General features: G+C 41.5%; 13 protein-coding genes and 24 non-coding genes across 37 annotated transcripts, besides 2 other annotated features; 9 read left to right on the top strand and 28 right to left on the bottom strand. All coding sequences in view use genetic code 2, as the record gives it.

Annotated features, from left to right (window-relative positions):
- Positions 1-1,508: a sequence feature (control region).
- Positions 91-928: a repeat region.
- On the bottom strand, positions 1,509-1,579 carry KEG40_t22. The gene has a single exon. It is a non-coding gene; the product is annotated as a tRNA-Phe (tRNA).
- A 7-nt stretch (positions 1,580-1,586) lies between these two features.
- Positions 1,587-1,654, top strand: KEG40_t21. The gene has a single exon. It is a non-coding gene; the product is annotated as a tRNA-Pro (tRNA).
- A 10-nt stretch (positions 1,655-1,664) lies between these two features.
- KEG40_t20 lies at positions 1,665-1,737 on the bottom strand. Its single transcript has one exon. It is a non-coding gene; the product is annotated as a tRNA-Thr (tRNA).
- Positions 1,738-1,794: 57 nt separating this feature from the next.
- Positions 1,795-2,947, bottom strand: CYTB (cytochrome b). The gene has a single exon. A coding segment is annotated over exon 1 (1,153 nt).
- A 12-nt stretch (positions 2,948-2,959) lies between these two features.
- Positions 2,960-3,030, top strand: KEG40_t19. Its single transcript has one exon. It is a non-coding gene; the product is annotated as a tRNA-Glu (tRNA).
- ND6 (NADH dehydrogenase subunit 6) lies at positions 3,031-3,558 on the top strand. The gene has a single exon. The coding sequence runs from the start codon at positions 3,031-3,033 to the stop codon at positions 3,556-3,558; it is 528 nt and encodes a 175-aa protein (YP_665734.1).
- ND5 (NADH dehydrogenase subunit 5) lies at positions 3,556-5,356 on the bottom strand. The gene has a single exon. A coding segment is annotated over exon 1 (1,801 nt).
- Position 5,357: 1 nt separating this feature from the next.
- On the bottom strand, positions 5,358-5,428 carry KEG40_t18. Its single transcript has one exon. It is a non-coding gene; the product is annotated as a tRNA-Leu (tRNA).
- Positions 5,429-5,441: 13 nt separating this feature from the next.
- KEG40_t17 lies at positions 5,442-5,510 on the bottom strand. The gene has a single exon. It is a non-coding gene; the product is annotated as a tRNA-His (tRNA).
- A 23-nt stretch (positions 5,511-5,533) lies between these two features.
- On the bottom strand, positions 5,534-5,593 carry KEG40_t16. The gene has a single exon. It is a non-coding gene; the product is annotated as a tRNA-Ser (tRNA).
- Positions 5,594-5,617: 24 nt separating this feature from the next.
- ND4 (NADH dehydrogenase subunit 4) lies at positions 5,618-6,991 on the bottom strand. Its single transcript has one exon. The coding sequence runs from the start codon at positions 6,989-6,991 to the stop codon at positions 5,618-5,620; it is 1,374 nt and encodes a 457-aa protein (YP_665732.1).
- On the bottom strand, positions 6,985-7,281 carry ND4L (NADH dehydrogenase subunit 4L). Its single transcript has one exon. It carries the CDS (start codon positions 7,279-7,281, stop codon positions 6,985-6,987), a length of 297 nt encoding a protein of 98 aa, YP_665731.1.
- KEG40_t15 lies at positions 7,282-7,350 on the bottom strand. The gene has a single exon. It is a non-coding gene; the product is annotated as a tRNA-Arg (tRNA).
- A 12-nt stretch (positions 7,351-7,362) lies between these two features.
- ND3 (NADH dehydrogenase subunit 3) lies at positions 7,363-7,710 on the bottom strand. Its single transcript has one exon. The coding sequence runs from the start codon at positions 7,708-7,710 to the stop codon at positions 7,363-7,365; it is 348 nt and encodes a 115-aa protein (YP_665730.1).
- On the bottom strand, positions 7,711-7,783 carry KEG40_t14. The gene has a single exon. It is a non-coding gene; the product is annotated as a tRNA-Gly (tRNA).
- Positions 7,784-8,567, bottom strand: COX3 (cytochrome c oxidase subunit III). Its single transcript has one exon. A coding segment is annotated over exon 1 (784 nt).
- Positions 8,568-9,262, bottom strand: ATP6 (ATP synthase F0 subunit 6). Its single transcript has one exon. A coding segment is annotated over exon 1 (695 nt).
- ATP8 (ATP synthase F0 subunit 8) lies at positions 9,241-9,402 on the bottom strand. The gene has a single exon. The coding sequence runs from the start codon at positions 9,400-9,402 to the stop codon at positions 9,241-9,243; it is 162 nt and encodes a 53-aa protein (YP_665727.1).
- A 1-nt stretch (position 9,403) lies between these two features.
- KEG40_t13 lies at positions 9,404-9,476 on the bottom strand. The gene has a single exon. It is a non-coding gene; the product is annotated as a tRNA-Lys (tRNA).
- Positions 9,477-10,164, bottom strand: COX2 (cytochrome c oxidase subunit II). Its single transcript has one exon. A coding segment is annotated over exon 1 (688 nt).
- On the bottom strand, positions 10,165-10,235 carry KEG40_t12. The gene has a single exon. It is a non-coding gene; the product is annotated as a tRNA-Asp (tRNA).
- A 3-nt stretch (positions 10,236-10,238) lies between these two features.
- Positions 10,239-10,308, top strand: KEG40_t11. Its single transcript has one exon. It is a non-coding gene; the product is annotated as a tRNA-Ser (tRNA).
- Positions 10,309-10,329: 21 nt separating this feature from the next.
- Positions 10,330-11,872, bottom strand: COX1 (cytochrome c oxidase subunit I). The gene has a single exon. A coding segment is annotated over exon 1 (1,543 nt).
- A 1-nt stretch (position 11,873) lies between these two features.
- KEG40_t10 lies at positions 11,874-11,945 on the top strand. The gene has a single exon. It is a non-coding gene; the product is annotated as a tRNA-Tyr (tRNA).
- On the top strand, positions 11,946-12,011 carry KEG40_t09. Its single transcript has one exon. It is a non-coding gene; the product is annotated as a tRNA-Cys (tRNA).
- A 6-nt stretch (positions 12,012-12,017) lies between these two features.
- On the top strand, positions 12,018-12,090 carry KEG40_t08. Its single transcript has one exon. It is a non-coding gene; the product is annotated as a tRNA-Asn (tRNA).
- A 1-nt stretch (position 12,091) lies between these two features.
- KEG40_t07 lies at positions 12,092-12,160 on the top strand. The gene has a single exon. It is a non-coding gene; the product is annotated as a tRNA-Ala (tRNA).
- A 1-nt stretch (position 12,161) lies between these two features.
- Positions 12,162-12,235, bottom strand: KEG40_t06. Its single transcript has one exon. It is a non-coding gene; the product is annotated as a tRNA-Trp (tRNA).
- On the bottom strand, positions 12,236-13,281 carry ND2 (NADH dehydrogenase subunit 2). The gene has a single exon. A coding segment is annotated over exon 1 (1,046 nt).
- Positions 13,282-13,285: 4 nt separating this feature from the next.
- KEG40_t05 lies at positions 13,286-13,352 on the bottom strand. The gene has a single exon. It is a non-coding gene; the product is annotated as a tRNA-Met (tRNA).
- Positions 13,353-13,356: 4 nt separating this feature from the next.
- KEG40_t04 lies at positions 13,357-13,427 on the top strand. Its single transcript has one exon. It is a non-coding gene; the product is annotated as a tRNA-Gln (tRNA).
- On the bottom strand, positions 13,426-13,497 carry KEG40_t03. Its single transcript has one exon. It is a non-coding gene; the product is annotated as a tRNA-Ile (tRNA).
- Positions 13,496-14,458, bottom strand: ND1 (NADH dehydrogenase subunit 1). The gene has a single exon. The coding sequence runs from the start codon at positions 14,456-14,458 to the stop codon at positions 13,496-13,498; it is 963 nt and encodes a 320-aa protein (YP_665723.1).
- Positions 14,459-14,532, bottom strand: KEG40_t02. Its single transcript has one exon. It is a non-coding gene; the product is annotated as a tRNA-Leu (tRNA).
- On the bottom strand, positions 14,533-16,126 carry KEG40_r02. The gene has a single exon. It is a non-coding gene; the product is annotated as a l-rRNA (ribosomal RNA).
- KEG40_t01 lies at positions 16,127-16,195 on the bottom strand. The gene has a single exon. It is a non-coding gene; the product is annotated as a tRNA-Val (tRNA).
- Positions 16,196-17,185, bottom strand: KEG40_r01. Its single transcript has one exon. It is a non-coding gene; the product is annotated as a s-rRNA (ribosomal RNA).

The raw sequence follows: 17,185 nt of genomic DNA, 5'->3' as shown, positions 1-17,185 counted from the left end.
TTATTTTAGTGATTTAACACTTAGGATTATATAACTGGCATAGTTACTGTGGTAGACAGTAGGGTTTTAGCTGTTTGCTGAGGTTTAAATTAAAATTTTTACTTTTAAAAGAGAAAAATTTATTTTTATTTTTACGTATTTAAGCCTAGGTTTAAATTAAAATTTTTACTTTTAAAAGAGAAAAATTTATTTTTATTTTTACGTATTTAAGCCTAGGTTTAAATTAAAATTTTTACTTTTAAAAGAGAAAAATTTATTTTTTATCTTTAAAAGAGAAAAATTTATTTTTATTTTTACGTATTTAAGCCTAGGTTTAAATTAAAATTTTTACTTTTAAAAGAGAAAAATTTATTTTTTATCTTTAAAAGAGAAAAATTTATTTTTATTTTTACGTATTTAAGCCTAGGTTTAAATTAAAATTTTTACTTTTAAAAGAGAAAAATTTATTTTTTATCTTTAAAAGAGAAAAATTTATTTTTATTTTTACGTATTTAAGCCTAGGTTTAAATTAAAATTTTTACTTTTAAAAGAGAAAAATTTATTTTTTATCTTTAAAAGAGAAAAATTTATTTTTATTTTTACGTATTTAAGCCTAGGTTTAAATTAAAATTTTTACTTTTAAAAGAGAAAAATTTATTTTTTATCTTTAAAAGAGAAAAATTTATTTTTATTTTTACGTATTTAAGCCTAGGTTTAAATTAAAATTTTTACTTTTAAAAGAGAAAAATTTATTTTTTATCTTTAAAAGAGAAAAATTTATTTTTATTTTTACGTATTTAAGCCTAGGTTTAAATTAAAATTTTTACTTTTAAAAGAGAAAAATTTATTTTTTATCTTTAAAAGAGAAAAATTTATTTTTATTTTTAAGAGAAAAATTTATTTTTTATCTTTAAAAGAGAAAAATTTATTTTTATTTTTAAGAGGAGAATTTATTTTTTATTTTTACCTACTTAAGCTATGATAGAGCCGACCCCGGGGCCAATAGAAACTGGGGGGAGGGGGGGCATGCTGAATTATGAATATGTATAACGAGCATTAATTATCTATGCGCATGAAAGCCTATCGGTATTCGACTTGCAAGAATAATGTACCACCTTAATTGAATGACTTTAGATATAAGCCTCTGGGTAGAGGATGAGATCTCCCCAAAAAAAGATAGAACCAATAGCAATCAAGAAAGAAGATGCTGCGATCACGGACTTGAATGAGTGGAGACCATACGGTGCGGGTTGAGGCCTCTAAGAAGAGGAAAGAATGTCCAGGCAATCGCAAGAAGGGTACGTGAGAGTGATAACCAGAGGTCTCTAAGAAGAGCAATGAATGTGAACCGTGTCCAGTTATGGACTTGAGACTAGTAAGAGTTAGTATGAATACAATGGATGGTGATTTCACGAGAGATGCTGATCAATAAGAACTAAGGGATGGGTGATAGTGGTAAATAAATGAATGCCTAATAATACATAGTAAAGAAGGGGTACATACTGTTTTAGAAATGTAAATGGAGGTGTTGTCATGCGGGACAAGTCTGTCCATGGTAACATTTTCAGTGTTATGCTTTGGTTGTTTAAGCTACGATGACAAGGTTTCAAGAAGTAGTTTAATAAGAATGTTGGCTTTGGGGGCCAGTGGAGCAGGATTATGTCTGCCTTCTTGAGTTAGTATGACACTCTTGGGGAGGTGTGATTTCTTCCATTTCTGTCTTACAAGGCCAGCGCTTTGGGGTTTAGCTACAAGAGTGAGATGGTTCTTTTTAGGATCATGTTGGTATGATAGGGATTTTTCAGGGTCCGTAGTATCGGTATCGTAGAGGTTTAATAATTCAGTTTTCTACTTGGCCTGTTAGTGGTATGAGAATAAGGATGATTGTGAAGTAGGTTATGGAGGCTATTTGGCCGATTAGTGTGTAGGGGTCTTGTACGGGCTGTCCTCCGATCCAGGTTAATACAAAGAAGTCGGCGACGAGTGTTCAAAATAGAAGTTGGGATAGGGGGCGCATGGCTATTGATTGTCGTTTTGATGTGTGAAGCATGGGCATTAGGAAGAGAATTAGGATTGATGAAAATATAGCTAATACTCCTATTAGCTTATTGGGAATGGATCGTAGGATTGTGTAGGCGAATAGGAAGTATCATTCGGGTTTGATGTGGTTAGGGGTTTTTATGGGGTCAGCTGGTGTGAAGTTTTCTGGGTCTCCTAAGAGGTTTGGGAGATATAGGGCTAAAGTTGAAAGTAAGGTGACGGCGAGTATTATCCCTATAGCGTCTTTTAGGGAGAAGTATGGGTGAAATGGGACTTTGTCGGTGTTGGGAGGCAGTCCTAAGGGGTTAAATGAGCCTTGTTCATGTAGAAATATGAGGTGGGTGATGATGGCTGCTAGTAGAATGAATGGGAGTAGAAAGTGTAAGGTAGTAAAGCGTGTTAGGGTGGCGCTGTTAACTGAAGGGCCTCCTCAGATTCAGATTACGAGGGAGTCTCCAATATATGGGATGGCTGACATGAGGTTTGTAATTACGGTTGCCCCTCAGAATGATATTTGTCCTCAGGGTAGGACATAGCCTATGAATGCTGTCGCTATTAATAAGAGGAGCAGGATGACTCCAATGTTTCATGTATTTTCATGTAGGTAAGAGCCGTAATATAAGCCACGTCCAATGTGTAAGAAGATGCATAGGAAGAAGAGGGAGGCTCCGTTTGCGTGGAGGCTTCGGATAAGTCAACCATATCAAACTTCTCGTGAGGTGTAAGCAACAGATGCGAAGGCCATAGTGTCATCTGCTAGGAAGTGTATTATTAGTAAAACTCCTGATAGGATTTGGATTAAAAGGGTGAATCCTAGTAGTGATCCGAAGTTTCATCAATAGGAGATGTTGGATGGGGTGGGGAGGTCAATTAATGAGTGGTTTACAAGTTTTAGTAGGGGGTGGGATTTTCGTAGTTGGTGGGCCATTTGGTTGAAGTGGTTTTTATAGTTGAATGTACAACGGAGGTTTTTCGTACCTCAAGTCTTGGTTTATAGTCCAAGTGAAAATAATGGAAATTGCATTTCTTTTTCTTTGTTGTTTAATATTGGTTGGTGTTGTGTTAGTGGCGGCGGGTGCTACAACACACTATGGGGTGGTAAGTTTGCTCTTTGCTGCGGTATTAAGTAGTGGTTTATTGGTGGTTGGAGGAGGCAGTTTTATGCCCATTGTAGTATTGTTAATCTATCTAGGTGGGTTATTGGTGGTATTTGCTTTTTGTGTTGGGTTCACTGATGATGAGTATTGTGAATTTTGGGGGACGGGAGCATCTAAAGGGGTGGCCGGTGTTTGTGGGGTCGGGTTGATGGTGATGGGTTATCGTATGTATAAGTATACATGGGTAGGGACCTTGGGGGGCTTTTTAGATGCTGTGGAGGTTTGGAGTGAGGATATCAGTAATGAACTTCTAGGGGTTGGGTTATTTTATTTGGAAGGTTGGGTTTTTGTTGCATTAAGTGGTTGGGCTTTGTTGATTGTGTTATTTGTAATTATAGGTCTCGTCCGGGGTCATCGTCGAGGGGCACTTCGGTCATTGAGGGTAGGGATAGTAGCAGGATAAGTATTATAGCTAAGGCAATGATTTTTAGGTATGAGTTGATTCGGGATTTATGAAGGCTTGTCAGGGCTTTAGTTATTAGGATTTGGAGGTAGGCTAGCATTTTGGGTCCTGTTGCTTCATAGTGTGTTTGGTCTGTTAAATGATTTGATAATTTTTGGCTAATTCATAAAGTAATGGTCGATAGTGTGTGGTGGATAATAAAGTAGAAGTGGGTTATTTTGAAGGGCAGGGGGGATTGGGTGCCTTTGGTGGATGGCTGGAGGGTTGGGGCTGTGGATATTAAGGCTGCGCCTGTCAGGAATCCTAAGGCTGTAACGATCAGGGCAGCGAGTTTAATTTCTGGTGGTATGGTTATTTGTGGAATGTTGGAGGGAAGCATGTTGATTGAAATTAGAAGTCCTGCTGCAATACTTCCTACGGCCAGCCGTAGGATTGGGTTGAGGGTTTGACGGGCTTCTGGAAGTGCAGAGAGTGTTGGTATTCGTGGGCTACCTAGGACTACGAAGTAAATTATGCGTAGGTTGTAGAGTACAGTGAAGGTAGTGGCGATTAGGGTTATAGCTAGTGAGAAGAAGTTGATGTCGGAGGTGTTAAGTGCTTCGATGATGGCGTCTTTTGAGTAGAAGCCGGATATGAATGGCATTCCTGATAGGGCTAGGGCACCAATAATTAGGCAGGATGAGGTGATCGGCATTGCTTTTTTTAGGCCTCCTATTTTTCGGATGTCTTGTTCGTTGTTAAGATTGTGGATAATTGCTCCGGCGCAAAGGAATAGTATTGCTTTAAAGAAGGCATGTGTTGCGATATGTATAAATGCGAGTTCGGGTTGTTTTAGTCCGATTGCTGTTATTATCAGCCCTAGTTGGCTGGTAGTAGAGTAGGCAATGATTTTTTTTATATCATTTTGGGTTAGTGCGCAGGTTGCCGCTAGCAGGGATGTGAGTGCTCCTAGTAACAGGCAGATTATAGTTGCTGTTTCACTACTATAAATTAATTTTGAGGTTCGGATTAGTAGAAATACGCCTGCTACTACTATGGTGCTTGAGTGTAGTAGGGCGGATACAGGGGTTGGGCCTTCTATTGCTGCTGGTAGTCATGGGTGGAAGCCAAATTGGGCGGACTTTCCAGCGGCGGCTAGGATAAAGCCTAATGCGGGGATAAGAGCGAGGTCTGGAGAGGCTCGTACGCCTTGAATGTCCAGGGAGAGGTTGTTTACGACTATCCATGCTAGGGCGATTGCTAGGCCGACGTCTGCCAATCGGTTGTAAATCACCGCCTGGAGGGCTGCTTTGTTGGAGGTTGATCGGTAGGATCATCAGTTAATGAGTATATAGGATATAATGCCTACTCCTTCTCAACCAATGAAGAGTTGAACTACATTTTCGGCGGTTACTAGTACTATTATCATTAAAGTGAAGATAATAAGGTAGCGGAAGAAGGTGTCGATTTTGGGGTCTGATTCTATATATTTAACAGTAAATTCTATGATGGATCATGCGACGAATAGTGAGATTGGTAGGAAGAGGACTGAATATTTGTCTAGTGTGAAGCTAATGTGAATGGGGCATACGTTGAAGGCTAGTCAATAAACTTCGTGTGAGGTAACAACTAATCCGTCGTAGAGAAAAAAGGCTAATGGAAGTAGGCTGGAGAAGAATGCTAGTTTTGTTGCTAGTACTTTGGCGTGGAATGGTTTGTTCATTTTTGAGTAAGGAAGGAATAGTGACGATAATATAATGGTTAGTGGTAGTATGAAAAGCATGATAGCTGGATTCATATGCTGTCACTTGGATTTGCACCAAGATCTTCGGCTCCTAAAGCCGATGGAAAACTATTATCCGTTGAAAGCCTTGTGATGTTTAGGTGGATAAGGAGGGGTGATTTCCTATTTTTAGCTTCACATTCTAATATTTTGTTTAAATTATATCCACTGAAGTGAAGATAGGTATTAGTACATGAGAGCCGGGTGGTTAAATCCGGGGTAGAGAATTAGCAGTTCTTGTGGTGCTCTCATAGTGGGTGCAGTTGTTATTGTTAGCTATTGAGAGCATATTAATTGGGGGGCCATGATGAGAGCAAGTGATGGTGCGGAGTGTATAAGTATTAGAAGGTGTTCGCGTGTTTGTGTTGGGGTTATTGTAATGATGTGTGAGGGGAGTGTTCCTTGCTGGGTGGACGAGAATATGTGGAGGGTGTAGATTGAAGTGATGGATGCGCTTAGCCCTGTTAGTAGGATGGTAACGTCTGATCAACTAAATAAGGAGATTATAAGGGTGAGTTCTCCAATGAAATTAATTGTTGGAGGGAGTGCTATGTTTGTTAGGCAGGCTAGTAGCCATCAGGAGGTCATGGTTGGGGTGGTAAGTTGTACTCCTTGGGCTAGTAGGAGTGTTCGTGAGTGTGTTCGTTCATAGGTGATGTTAGCTAAACAAAATAGTATGGAGGATGTTAGGCCGTGGGCGATTATTATAGTTATTGAGCCAGATAGGGCTAGTTGGTTTCGGGTTAAGATTGAGCTTGTTATAAGTCCTATGTGGCTTACTGATGAGTAGGCGATTAGGGATTTTAAGTCTGTTTGTCGTAAACAGATTATGCCAGTTATGAGTGATCCTCATAGTGCTACTGTTAGTGGTAGGGTGTAGGAGGAATTGTTTTGTTCTGTTAATAGATTTGTTACTCGTAATAATCCATAGCCTCCAAGTTTTAGGAGTACTGCGGCTAGGACTATGGATCCGGCAATTGGGGCTTCTACGTGTGCTTTGGGGAGTCATAGGTGGAGGCCGTAGATTGGGACTTTTACTAGGAAGGCGAGTAGAACGGATAGCCATAATATTATGTCTGTTCAGAATGTGAGTGTTATTGGTGATATTAGTTGGAGAAGTATGATGGATAGAGTTCCTTTTATGTTATAAATTCATAGGAGGGCTATTAAGAGTGGTATTGAGCTGGTGATGGTGTAGAGTAGGAAATATATTCCGGCCCCCAGGCGTTCTGTTTGGGTGCCTCAACGAGCAATTACCATTAGTGTTGGAATAAGGGTTGCTTCGAACGTGGTATAAAATAATATTAGGTCTAGGGCCATGAATACAAGTAGTAGGGCGAGTTGAAGAAGGGCTAGGGCGGTAATGAACAGTCGTTTTTGGGGGTTTGGGTCTTGGGATATGGAGCTTTGGCTGGCCATGAATATGAGTGGGAGAAGTCAGCATGATAGGATTAGTAGAGGTGTAGAGATTTGATCGCTGCCCAAGAGGAGGCCATTAGTATTTATGAGCATATCTCCTGGGTTTAGGACAATTAAGGTTAAAATGATAATGGCTGTAGAATAGGCTGTTGGTGATAGTCAGATTGTTTTGTGATGTGTGAAGCAGGTGGAGGGGATTAACATTATTGTTGGTACTACGAGTTTTAGCATTGGAGGAGGTTAAGGTTTTTAAGGTTGGTTGTGTTGTGTGTGCGGGCTGAGGCAATTAGCAAGGCAAGACCAATGCCTGCTTCGCAGGCTGAAAGGGTTAGTACTGTTAGTGGGAGGATAAAGGAGGAGGTGTTAGAGTTAAGGGATCATATTGTCAATAGCATAAAAACTGAAAGTATTATGCCTTCTAGGCAGAGCAGGGCCGAGAGTAGATGGGTGTGGTGAAAGGTGAGTCCGATAGCAAAAATGATAAAGGAACAGGTGAACATGAGGTTGGTGGGGGTGCTCAATAGGGAGCCATGAGGCTAGTCATGATTTTCTAGGTCGAAGCTAGGGGTCTTGCATTAGACTAGCTCCTTGGGTTGGGTGGGTTATTCTGCTCATTCTAGGCCCCCCTGTGATCACTCGTATGCTAAACCAATAAATATAAATAAAAAGATAATGATAGCTCATGTTGTTGTTTTAATGAGGTTTGTAAGTTGTAGGGCTCATGCAAGGGGTAGTAGAATAGCGATTTCTAGATCAAATAAAAGGAATAAGATGGCAATTATAAAAAACCGAATGGAGAATGGTAGTCGGGCTGAGCCTAGTGGGTCAAATCCGCACTCATATGGTGATAGTTTTTCGGGGTCTGGGGCTGTTTCAGATATTAATAGGTTTAGGGTGGCTACAGCCACTGCAGTGGCTATAGCTAGTATAAACATGGTGAGCAAGTTTATTGCTCTTCCCTGGGTTAAATAATATCAGGGTCTAATGATTGGAAGTCATTTGTATTGTCAATACTAGAAGAGCAGGAGCCTCATCAATAGATTGAGATGTAGAGGAATAGTCATACCACGTCTACAAAGTGTCAGTATCAGGCGGCAGCTTCAAAGCCAAAGTGGTGGTTCGAGGTGAAGTGATGTATAATTTGTCGGTATAGGCAGACTATTAGGAATGTCGATCCGATGATTACATGGAGGCCGTGGAAGCCTGTAGCTACGAAAAAGGTAGATCCGTAGGTACTATCTGCGATAGTGAATGGGGCTTCATAGTATTCTATTGCTTGAAGGGCAGTAAAGTACAGTCCTAGAATAATGGTAAGTGTAAGGGCGTGGATGGTGGGCGTTCGGTTGGCTTCTATTAGGCTGTGGTGTGCTCATGTCACTGTGACCCCTGAGGCCAGAAGTACTGCGGTGTTTAGGAGAGGGACTTCAAATGGGTCTAGTGGGGTGATCCCAGTTGGTGGTCATTGTCCTCCTAGTTCTGGGGTTGGGGCTAGGCTAGAGTGGTAAAATGCTCAGAAGAATCCTAGGAAGAAGAAAACTTCTGATGTAATAAATAGAATTATGCCGTAGCGTAACCCTTTTTGAACTGGTGGGGTGTGGTGGCCTAAGTAGGTACTTTCTCGAACAATATCTCGTCATCATTGATACATGATCATTAGTGTTGAGATTAGTCCTAATAGCAGAAGGAGGTTGAGATTGTGGTGAAATCATAGTACCAGTCCTGTTGTTAGTATTATGGCAGCTATGGCACTTATAATGGGTCAAGGGCTAGGGTTAACTATGTGAAACGGATGTGTTTGGTGTGTCATTATACATTTTCTTGTAGGTAGAGGGAGAGGAGTAGGGTAAAAACATAGGCTTGAATAATTGCTACTGCAATTTCTAGTAGCGTTAGTAGTGTTAAAATAGTTAGGGTCAGTGCAGCTAGTAGTATGGATGTTATTAGTAGGTTCAGCGCTGTGGCGGCAATTAGGTGAATTAAAAGGTGTCCGGCGGTTAGGTTGGCTGTTAGTCGTACGGCAAGAGCGATTGGTCGGATTAATAGACTAATGGACTCAATTAAAATTAAGATTGGAATTAGGGGTGTTGGAGTTCCTTCTGGAAGTAGGTGAGCTAAGGAGGCGGTTGGTTTATTTCGTAACCCAATTAATACTGTTGCCATTCATAAGGGTAGGGCTAAGGCTAGGTTTATAGATAGTTGCGTTGTTGGTGTAAAAGTATATGGGAGTAGTCCTAGGAGGTTATTGATAAGAAGAAAGGTTAGTAGCGAAATCAATATTAGGGATCATTTGTGTCCTGGTTGATTCACTGGGGCTATAATTTGTTTAGTTGTTTTTGCAATTAATCAGGATTGGATGGTTGTTGTTGGGTTAGACAATCATCGGTCTTCTGGGTTATATAATAACATGCTTGTTATTAATATGGCGGGGATTAGTATGGGGATTCCTAGGAGTTTAGGGATTGAAAATTGATCAAATAAGCTTAGATTTGTGGCCAAGGTCATGGTTTAATTGGTGTGGGGTGAAAGGGTGCTGGGTTATTTATAAATTTTAGGGAGGCAATTTTTGGGTGTGTAGCAATAATTAATATAAATCAAGTGGTAAGGAAAACCATAAGTCAGGGTTTTGGGTTTAGTTGGGGCATTTCACTAAGGGGGTTGGTGTGTTCCCCAATACTAGCTTAAAAGGCTAGGGCTTGACCAGTTTAGCTTCTTAGTGATGAAGAAACGTTTGTTTCTAACCATTTTTGGAAGTATTGTATTGGGATTGCTTCTACTACGATAGGCATGAAGCTGTGGTTGGCTCCACAGATTTCGGAGCATTGACCATAAAAAATTCCTGGGTTAGCTAGTGTAATTGAGGTTTGGTTCAGGCGTCCTGGTACTGCGTCTATTTTAATTCCTAAGGACGGTACTGCTCAGGAGTGTAGTACGTCTTCTGCTGTAATTAGTGTCCGGGTAGTTGCACCTGTTGGTGTAATTATACGGTGATCTACTTCTAACAGGCGGAAGTGTCCTGGTAGGAGGTCCTGTGACGGTACTATGTAAGAGTCAAATTCTAGCTGTGAAAAGTCTGTGTACTCGTAGGTTCAATATCATTGGTGGCCAATGACTTTAATGGTTAGGCATGGGTTGCTAGTTTCGTCTATTAAGTAGAGAGTGCGAAGTGATGGGAGGGCAATGGTAATTAGGATGATGGCTGGTAGAATTGTTCAAATTATTTCTACTTCTTGTACATCTGTGGCGTTAGTGTGATATAATTTTGATAGTAGGAGGACGGAGATGGTGTAGAGTACAAGCATGCTGATTAGGAAAATGACTATTAATGTGTGGTCATGGAAATATAGGAGTTCTTCTATTAGTGGGGATATTGCATCCTGGAGCCCTAGATGTATCGGGTTTGCCATAGAAGAGTAAAGGGGTATGTCCTATATTTCGCCCTTGACAAGGGCGAGTAATGTATATATACTAACTCTTCAGTAAGGACAGAGCATGTCGTGTTGCGGTTGGCTTGAAACCAAACGGTGGGGGTTCAATTCCCCCTGTCCTTGTTGTGGTCTTTTTTGGTTTGGATTGTGTTTGAACAAATACTGGCTCTTCATAGGTGTGGTGGGATGGAGGGCAGCTATTGAGTCATTCAATATTTGTGGTTGCTATTTCTGGTGTTTGAACTTTACGTTTTGATGAGAATGCTTCTCACACAATAAATATTAGGAGGATTACAGAGACTATGGAAATTAATGACCCGATTGACGAGATCATGTTTCAGAAGGCATATGCGTCTGGGTAGTCTGAGTATCGTCGTGGTATTCCGGAGAGGCCTAGGAAGTGTTGTGGGAAGAAGGTCAGGTTTACTCCTGTAAACATGATTATGAATTGGGTTTTCGTTCATATAGGGTGTAGAGTAAACCCTGTAAATAGTGGGAATCAGTGAGTGAACCCACTTATAATTGCGAATACTGCCCCTATTGATAACACATAATGGAAGTGGGCTACTACATAGTAGGTGTCGTGGAGAATAATGTCTAATGATGAGTTGGCTAGGACGATTCCGGTCAGTCCTCCTACTGTAAATAGGAAGATGAAGCCTAGTGCTCAGAGCATTGGAGCTTGTCAGTTTATAATTCCCCCATAAATTGTTGCTAATCAGCTGAATACTTTTACTCCTGTGGGGATAGCAATAACTATTGTGGCTGAAGTAAAATATGCTCGGGTATCAACGTCTATTCCTACTGTAAATATATGGTGAGCTCAGACAATGAAGCCTAAGAAGCCAATTGATATTATTGCTCATACTATCCCTATATACCCAAATGGTTCTTTTTTCCCTGAGTAAAAGGTAACCACGTGGGAAATTATTCCGAATCCTGGGAGGATGAGGATGTAGACTTCTGGGTGTCCGAAGAATCAGAAGAGGTGTTGATACAGGATTGGGTCTCCGCCACCAGATGGATCGAAAAAGGTTGTGTTTAAGTTTCGGTCGGTTAGGAGTATGGTGATTCCAGCAGCTAAGACTGGTAGAGAGAGTAGGAGTAGTACGGCTGTAATAAGCACAGACCATACGAAAAGAGGTGTTTGGTATTGTGATATTGCTGGGGGTTTTATGTTTATGGCTGTGGTAATAAAATTAATTGCCCCTAGAATTGAAGATACCCCTGCGAGATGAAGGGAGAAAATGGTTAGATCTACTGAGGGTCCAGCGTGGGCTAGGTTTCCTGCTAGTGGTGGGTAGACTGTTCATCCAGTTCCAGCTCCAGTTTCAACGAAGGCTGAGAAGAGGAGTAAAGTAAATGATGGTGGGAGTAATCAGAAGCTTATGTTGTTTATTCGGGGGAATGCTATGTCAGGTGCTCCAATTATTAATGGTAGTAGTCAGTTTCCGAATCCCCCGATTATGATGGGTATTACTATGAAGAAAATTATAATGAAGGCATGTGCGGTGACAATGACATTGTAAATCTGGTCGTCTCCTATAAGGGGTCCGGGTTGGCTTAGTTCTGTGCGAATGAGTAGGCTCAGGGCTGTTCCAACTATTCCTGCTCAGGCTCCGAAGATAAAATATAGGGTGCCGATGTCTTTGTGATTGGTGGAGAAAAGTCAGCGATTTATGTTCACGGGTAGAGTGGCCGAGTGTTGATGGCGGTAGCCTGTAAATCTACTTACAGAGGTTTAAATCCTCTCTCTGTCAGGTCCTGTAGTGAAATTCACGGCGAATTGCAAACTCGCAGATGTGCTTTAAGTTGCACCTGGGCTTAAAATATAGACAAAAACTCGCTGGTTGGAGTGATTAGCTGTTAACTAATTGTTTATGGGATCAAGGCCCATTTGTCTAGTAAGGTTTTAGCTTAATTAAAGCTTTTGATTTGCATTCAGAGGACATAGGATAGAGCCCTATAAACCTTATCAAGAAATAGGAGGTTATTAACTCCTGTCTAGGGCTTTGAAGGCCCTTGGCTTGAAGATTAAACCTAATTTCTTTATTGTTTTGTGATAGCTTTCATTAAAGTGGCTGCTAGGATAAGGGTAAAGGCAGCTATGCTTAATAGGTTAATTGTGAGGTTTGTTTTGGGGAGGGGTTTTCGTCATAGGCGAGAAGTGTTTGTGGTGTTGGGGGGGGTGGTGGATGCGGAGTTGTACCATAGTCGTAGGTAGAAGAATAGGCTTAGGAGTGATGCTATAAGTATTATAAAGGCGATTCAGATAGCTTCTTCTGCTATGAGTATATCAATTGTTAATCATTTTGGTAAGAAGCCGGCTAAAGGGGGGAGGCCTGACAGGGACAGTAGGGAGATTGTTAGTAGGAATGAAATAATAGGGGTTTTTGAAAAGGAGAGTAGAAGGCCGCTAATAGACGTTGTTGATAGTTTGTTTAGGGTGAGGAGTGTGGCGGAGATGGTAAGTGAATACAAGTAGAAGGCTAGAATTGTAAGTGATGGTGCGTATTTAATGATTACGAGGGTCCAAGCTATTTGGGCGATGGAGGATAGAGCCACTAGCTTTCGAACTTGGGTTTGGTTTAATCCAAGTCAACCGGCAGTTATGGCGGATAGAATGGCTATTATGGAAAGGATTTCAAAGTTGATTAGTGGGCTTATTAGATATAATATAATTAATGGGCCTAGTTTTTGTCAAGTTAGTAGGAAGATGGCGGCAGTTGGAGCTATACCTTGGAGTGTTTCGGGAACTCAAAAATGGAAGGGGACTAGGCCAATTTTGATGAATATGGCTAATATCAGGACTATTATTAAGTTTGGGTTGGTTAGTTCAGTGATTTGGCAGTTTCCTGTTATGGTGTAATTTAATGTTCCTGAGAAAATAATCAGTGCGGAAGCAGTTGCTTGTGTGAGGAAATATTTTGTGGATGCCTCGATAGCCCGGGGATGTGATTTAGTGGCAATTAGGGGGAGAATCGCTAGTGTGCTTAGCTCTAGTGCTACTCATATTAGTACAAGATGCGTGGATGATAAAAAGATGAATGTGGTGATAGTCAGTGTTGTTAGGATGATGGGTTGGAAAAGCGGCATATGTTAGAAGAGGAAGGGTTGTCCTTCATTGTTGGGGTATGGGCCCAATAGCTTGATTAGCTTACCCTTCTATTTTAGGTGGTACTATAATGGAAGTAGAAAGAATTTTGGTTTCTTTTGTGTAGGTTCAATTCCTGCCCTCCTAGGGTTCGGGGGGACTTTAACCCCCATTTTCTACTTCATCAAAGTAGTCCTCTGGCGTTCAGGCACGAATCCTTATCGCTGGCAGGCCAAACATTGACACTGGAAATGATGTGTGTCATAGACAAATTGTTAGTGTGGCTGGCAGGAAGCTCTTTCATAGAAGATGTATTAGCTGGTCGTAGCGGAACCGAGGGTATGATGCTCGAATTCATAGGAACCCTATAGTTAGTAGGATGGATTTGGTTATTAGGGTGATGGTAAAAAGTATTTGTATGGAGAAGTTAGTTGATGTATTGAGGAATAGGATGGTGGTTAAAATATTTATTAGTAAAATATTGGCGTACTCGGCTAGGAAAAAAAGTGTAAATAATCCTGCACTGTATTCGACATTAAATCCTGAAACTAGCTCTGATTCTCCTTCTGTTAAGTCGAAGGGGGCTCGGTTTGTTTCTGCGAGCGTTGATGTATATCATATTATTAGTAAGGGTCATGTGGTTAATGCCAAGTATGTTGGCTCTTGAGTAATAGCTAGTGTGTGTAGTGAGAACCCACCACTGAGAAGGACGATTGATAGAATAATGATAGCTAGTGTTACCTCATAGGAGATGGTTTGGGCAACGGCTCGTAAGGCCCCTATTAGGGCGTATTTTGAGTTTGATGCTCAGCCAGATCAGAGTAGGGAGTAGACTGCTAGGCTGGATATGGCTAATATAAATAGTATACCCAGGTTTAGGTTGGCTAGGGAGAATGGTATTGGGAGTGGAGCTCATACGGTAAGGGATAAGATTAAAGCTACTGCAGGGGACAGGATGAATAGGGTGGGGGTAGCAAGAATGGGGAAGGTTAATTCTTTGATGATGAGTTTGAGACCATCAGCAAACGGTTGTAGGAGGCCTAAGGGTCCTACAGTATTGGGGCCTTTTCGCAGTTGTATGTAACCAATAATTTTTCGTTCCAGGGCTGTTAGGAATGCTACTGCGATCAAGATTAGGATAATATAAAGCACAAAAGGGGCAGCTATAAGGAAGCCGATTGCTGGGTAGAGAATTTGAATCTCTGGGTAAAGGGCTTAGACCTTTTGCATTAACCGGGCTCTGCCAACCCAGCTCACTCTTGTATTGAGGAAAATGGTTGTCCTGATTGCCAATTTAGTTGGTTGCATTAGGCTTTAGGTAGGGCGTGCTTTTGTGGCAGAGGCCCTGCTCTTTCGGTCCTTTCGTACTAGAAAGGTTCACATTCATAGATAGAAACCGACCTGGATTGCTCCGGTCTGAACTCAGATCACGTAGGACTTTAATCGTTGAACAAACGAACCATTAATAGCGGTTACACCATTAGGATGTCCTGATCCAACATCGAGGTCGTAAACCCCCCTGTCGATAAGGGCTCTTGAGGGGGATTGCGCTGTTATCCCTGGAGTAGCTTGGTTCATAGATCGGCTTTGCCGGATCTGATTACATTTAAGCACTTTGGGGTGTAGGTCTTAGTTAGTAGTAGTCATGTTACTGTTTTCCGGGAAAGTTTTTTTTATTTTGGGGTCGCCCCAACCGAAAACACTAGGTCAAGGGGTCTAATGATAGTGGGCCTATGTGGGTTTAGGTTACATTTGTTGTGGCCTAGGGGTTTAAAGTTTCACAGGGTCTTCTCGTCTAATGTATGAATCCCTGCTTTTGCACAGGGAGATCAATTTCATTGGCTGCCTGCAAGAGACAGATGGATTCTCGTTTAGCCTTTCATACTGGTCCTTATTTAAAGAACAAGTGATTACGCTACCTTCGCGCGGTTGTAGATACCGCGGCCATTCAACTTAGAGTCATTGGGCAGGCATCACCCCCAATACTTGTGGGGCTGGGGGCTGTGTTTTTGGTAAACAGTCGGGATCCTTGTTTGCCGAGTTCCTTTTGCAGGTTTTAGCCTTTCCTGTTGCGCTCCTGTGTCGGGTTAACAATTAAGGTGCCTTGCTTAGGGGTGGGTAGTAGGGGCTATGTTAATCATCAATAGTATGTCATGAGGTATGTAGGCCTGCGCTAAGGAGAAAGTCAGTTTCTTATTACTTATTTTAGCAGGGTCTCTTCTAAGTTTATAGAAGGGCTTGGTTGTGGTGTAAGGTTCACTTTGTTGGGGAGATTTTTAGAGTTGCGAGCTTTGACGCTTTCGTTATGGTGGCTGCTTTAAGGCCTACATTTAGGGTGCAAGTGGGTTTACCTTAAGGTGAAGGTTGAGTCCTGTGTTAATGGAGCTGTACCTCCATTAAATAGCTTGAAAATTCTTCTTTGTCCTTTGGTGGTGGTGAGTAAGAAAAATTTGCAGTAGAACTAACATTCTGTTCCCAAGCAGCCAGCTATCACTAGGCTCGTTAGGCTTTTCACTTCCACTAATCAGTCTTCCCACTCTTTTGCCACAGAGACGGGTTAGCGCGAGTTAAGCTGCTGATTAGTAGCTCGCCTAGTTTCGGGAGGTGCGACTTTAGTTCGCTTTGCCGCGTGAGGGTTTGCTAAACCATTATGCAAAAGGTAAAAGGGTTAATCTTTGCTGTGTTATACTTTTATGATTTGAATTTTTATTTCATCTTTCCCTTGCGGTACTGTCTCTATTGCGCCTGTTGCCTTTTCTCTCACCGATACTGAGGTTAGGAAAATGTTTTGATTTGGTTTTGTTAAATAGTGTTTGGGAATGGGTTCTTAGGGCTAGAGTGGGTATGTCAAAATGGTTTATTTAAATAAACATATTTCAGGTGTAAACAGAATGCTTTGTCTTAAGCTACATTTTGATGTTCCAAGCGCACCTTCCGGTACGCTTACCTTGTTACGACTTTCCTCGTCTCATTGGCTGCTATTGTGTTATGTAACAGGTTGTGCTATAATTCGAAGAGGGTGACGGGCGGTGTGTACGTACTTCGGGGCCATCTTCAATTGGGCACTCTTTTCCCAATTTACTGCTAAATTCAACTTTGACAGTCCTGGTTTCACAGGGCTCTCCGTGACATATTTCTATGTGGTAGAAAATGTAGCCCATCTCTTCCAACTCATTGGCTGCACCTTGACCTGACGTATTAGCTCAAATAAGCTATTGTACTAAATTGTTTGTCCCTCAGGGGGCTAGTTTGCGACGGCGGTATACAGGCTGTTAGACGTTTAAGGCAAAAGTTGGTAAGGTATATCGAGTACTGTCGATTATAGGACAGGCTCCTCTAGGTGGGTGCGAAGTACCGTCAAGTCCTTTGAGTTTTAAGCGATGGCTCGTAATTCTCTGGCGAGTGTAGTATGTAATTAATACACCTTTGTTAACGGCTAGGCATAGTAGGGTATCTAATCCTAGTTTGTGCCCTAGCTTTCGTGGGTTCGGGAGTGTCTTGGGGATTAAGGTTAATTTAATATTGATGTTAGTGGTTCAATTCTAAGCTTTTCATGGCTCGGTGACCTTTTCACCTTAACTTGGGAGATTTAAATCCTAGCCACAATTTACGCCGTCTTTATTAACTTGAGGCTATGGCTGTATAACCGCGGCTGCTGGCACGGAGATTGGCCGCCCCTCTCTGCTTTAACTAAATCAAGCTTTCGCTTATGGTTTAATGTCAATTACTGCTGTCTCCCTTGGGGGTGTGGCTGTAAGCTAGGCGTCGTGGGCTATGGGGTGGATGTGCCTGATGCCGGCTCCATTTTCCGGTAGGGCTGATTTGGGTGTTCTCACTGGTGCGCAGATGCTTGCATGTATAAGTTAAGCAATAGTTAATAAAAAGGTCAGGACTAAACCTTTATAG

The sequence above is a fragment of the mitochondrial genome of Gavialis gangeticus, assembly GCF_001723915.1.
Source record: "Gavialis gangeticus mitochondrion, complete genome".
NCBI classification, from domain to species: Eukaryota; Metazoa; Chordata; order Crocodylia; family Gavialidae; genus Gavialis; species Gavialis gangeticus.
Note: the sequence above shows the minus strand (reverse complement) of the source record. Positions and strands in the feature narration are given on the sequence as shown.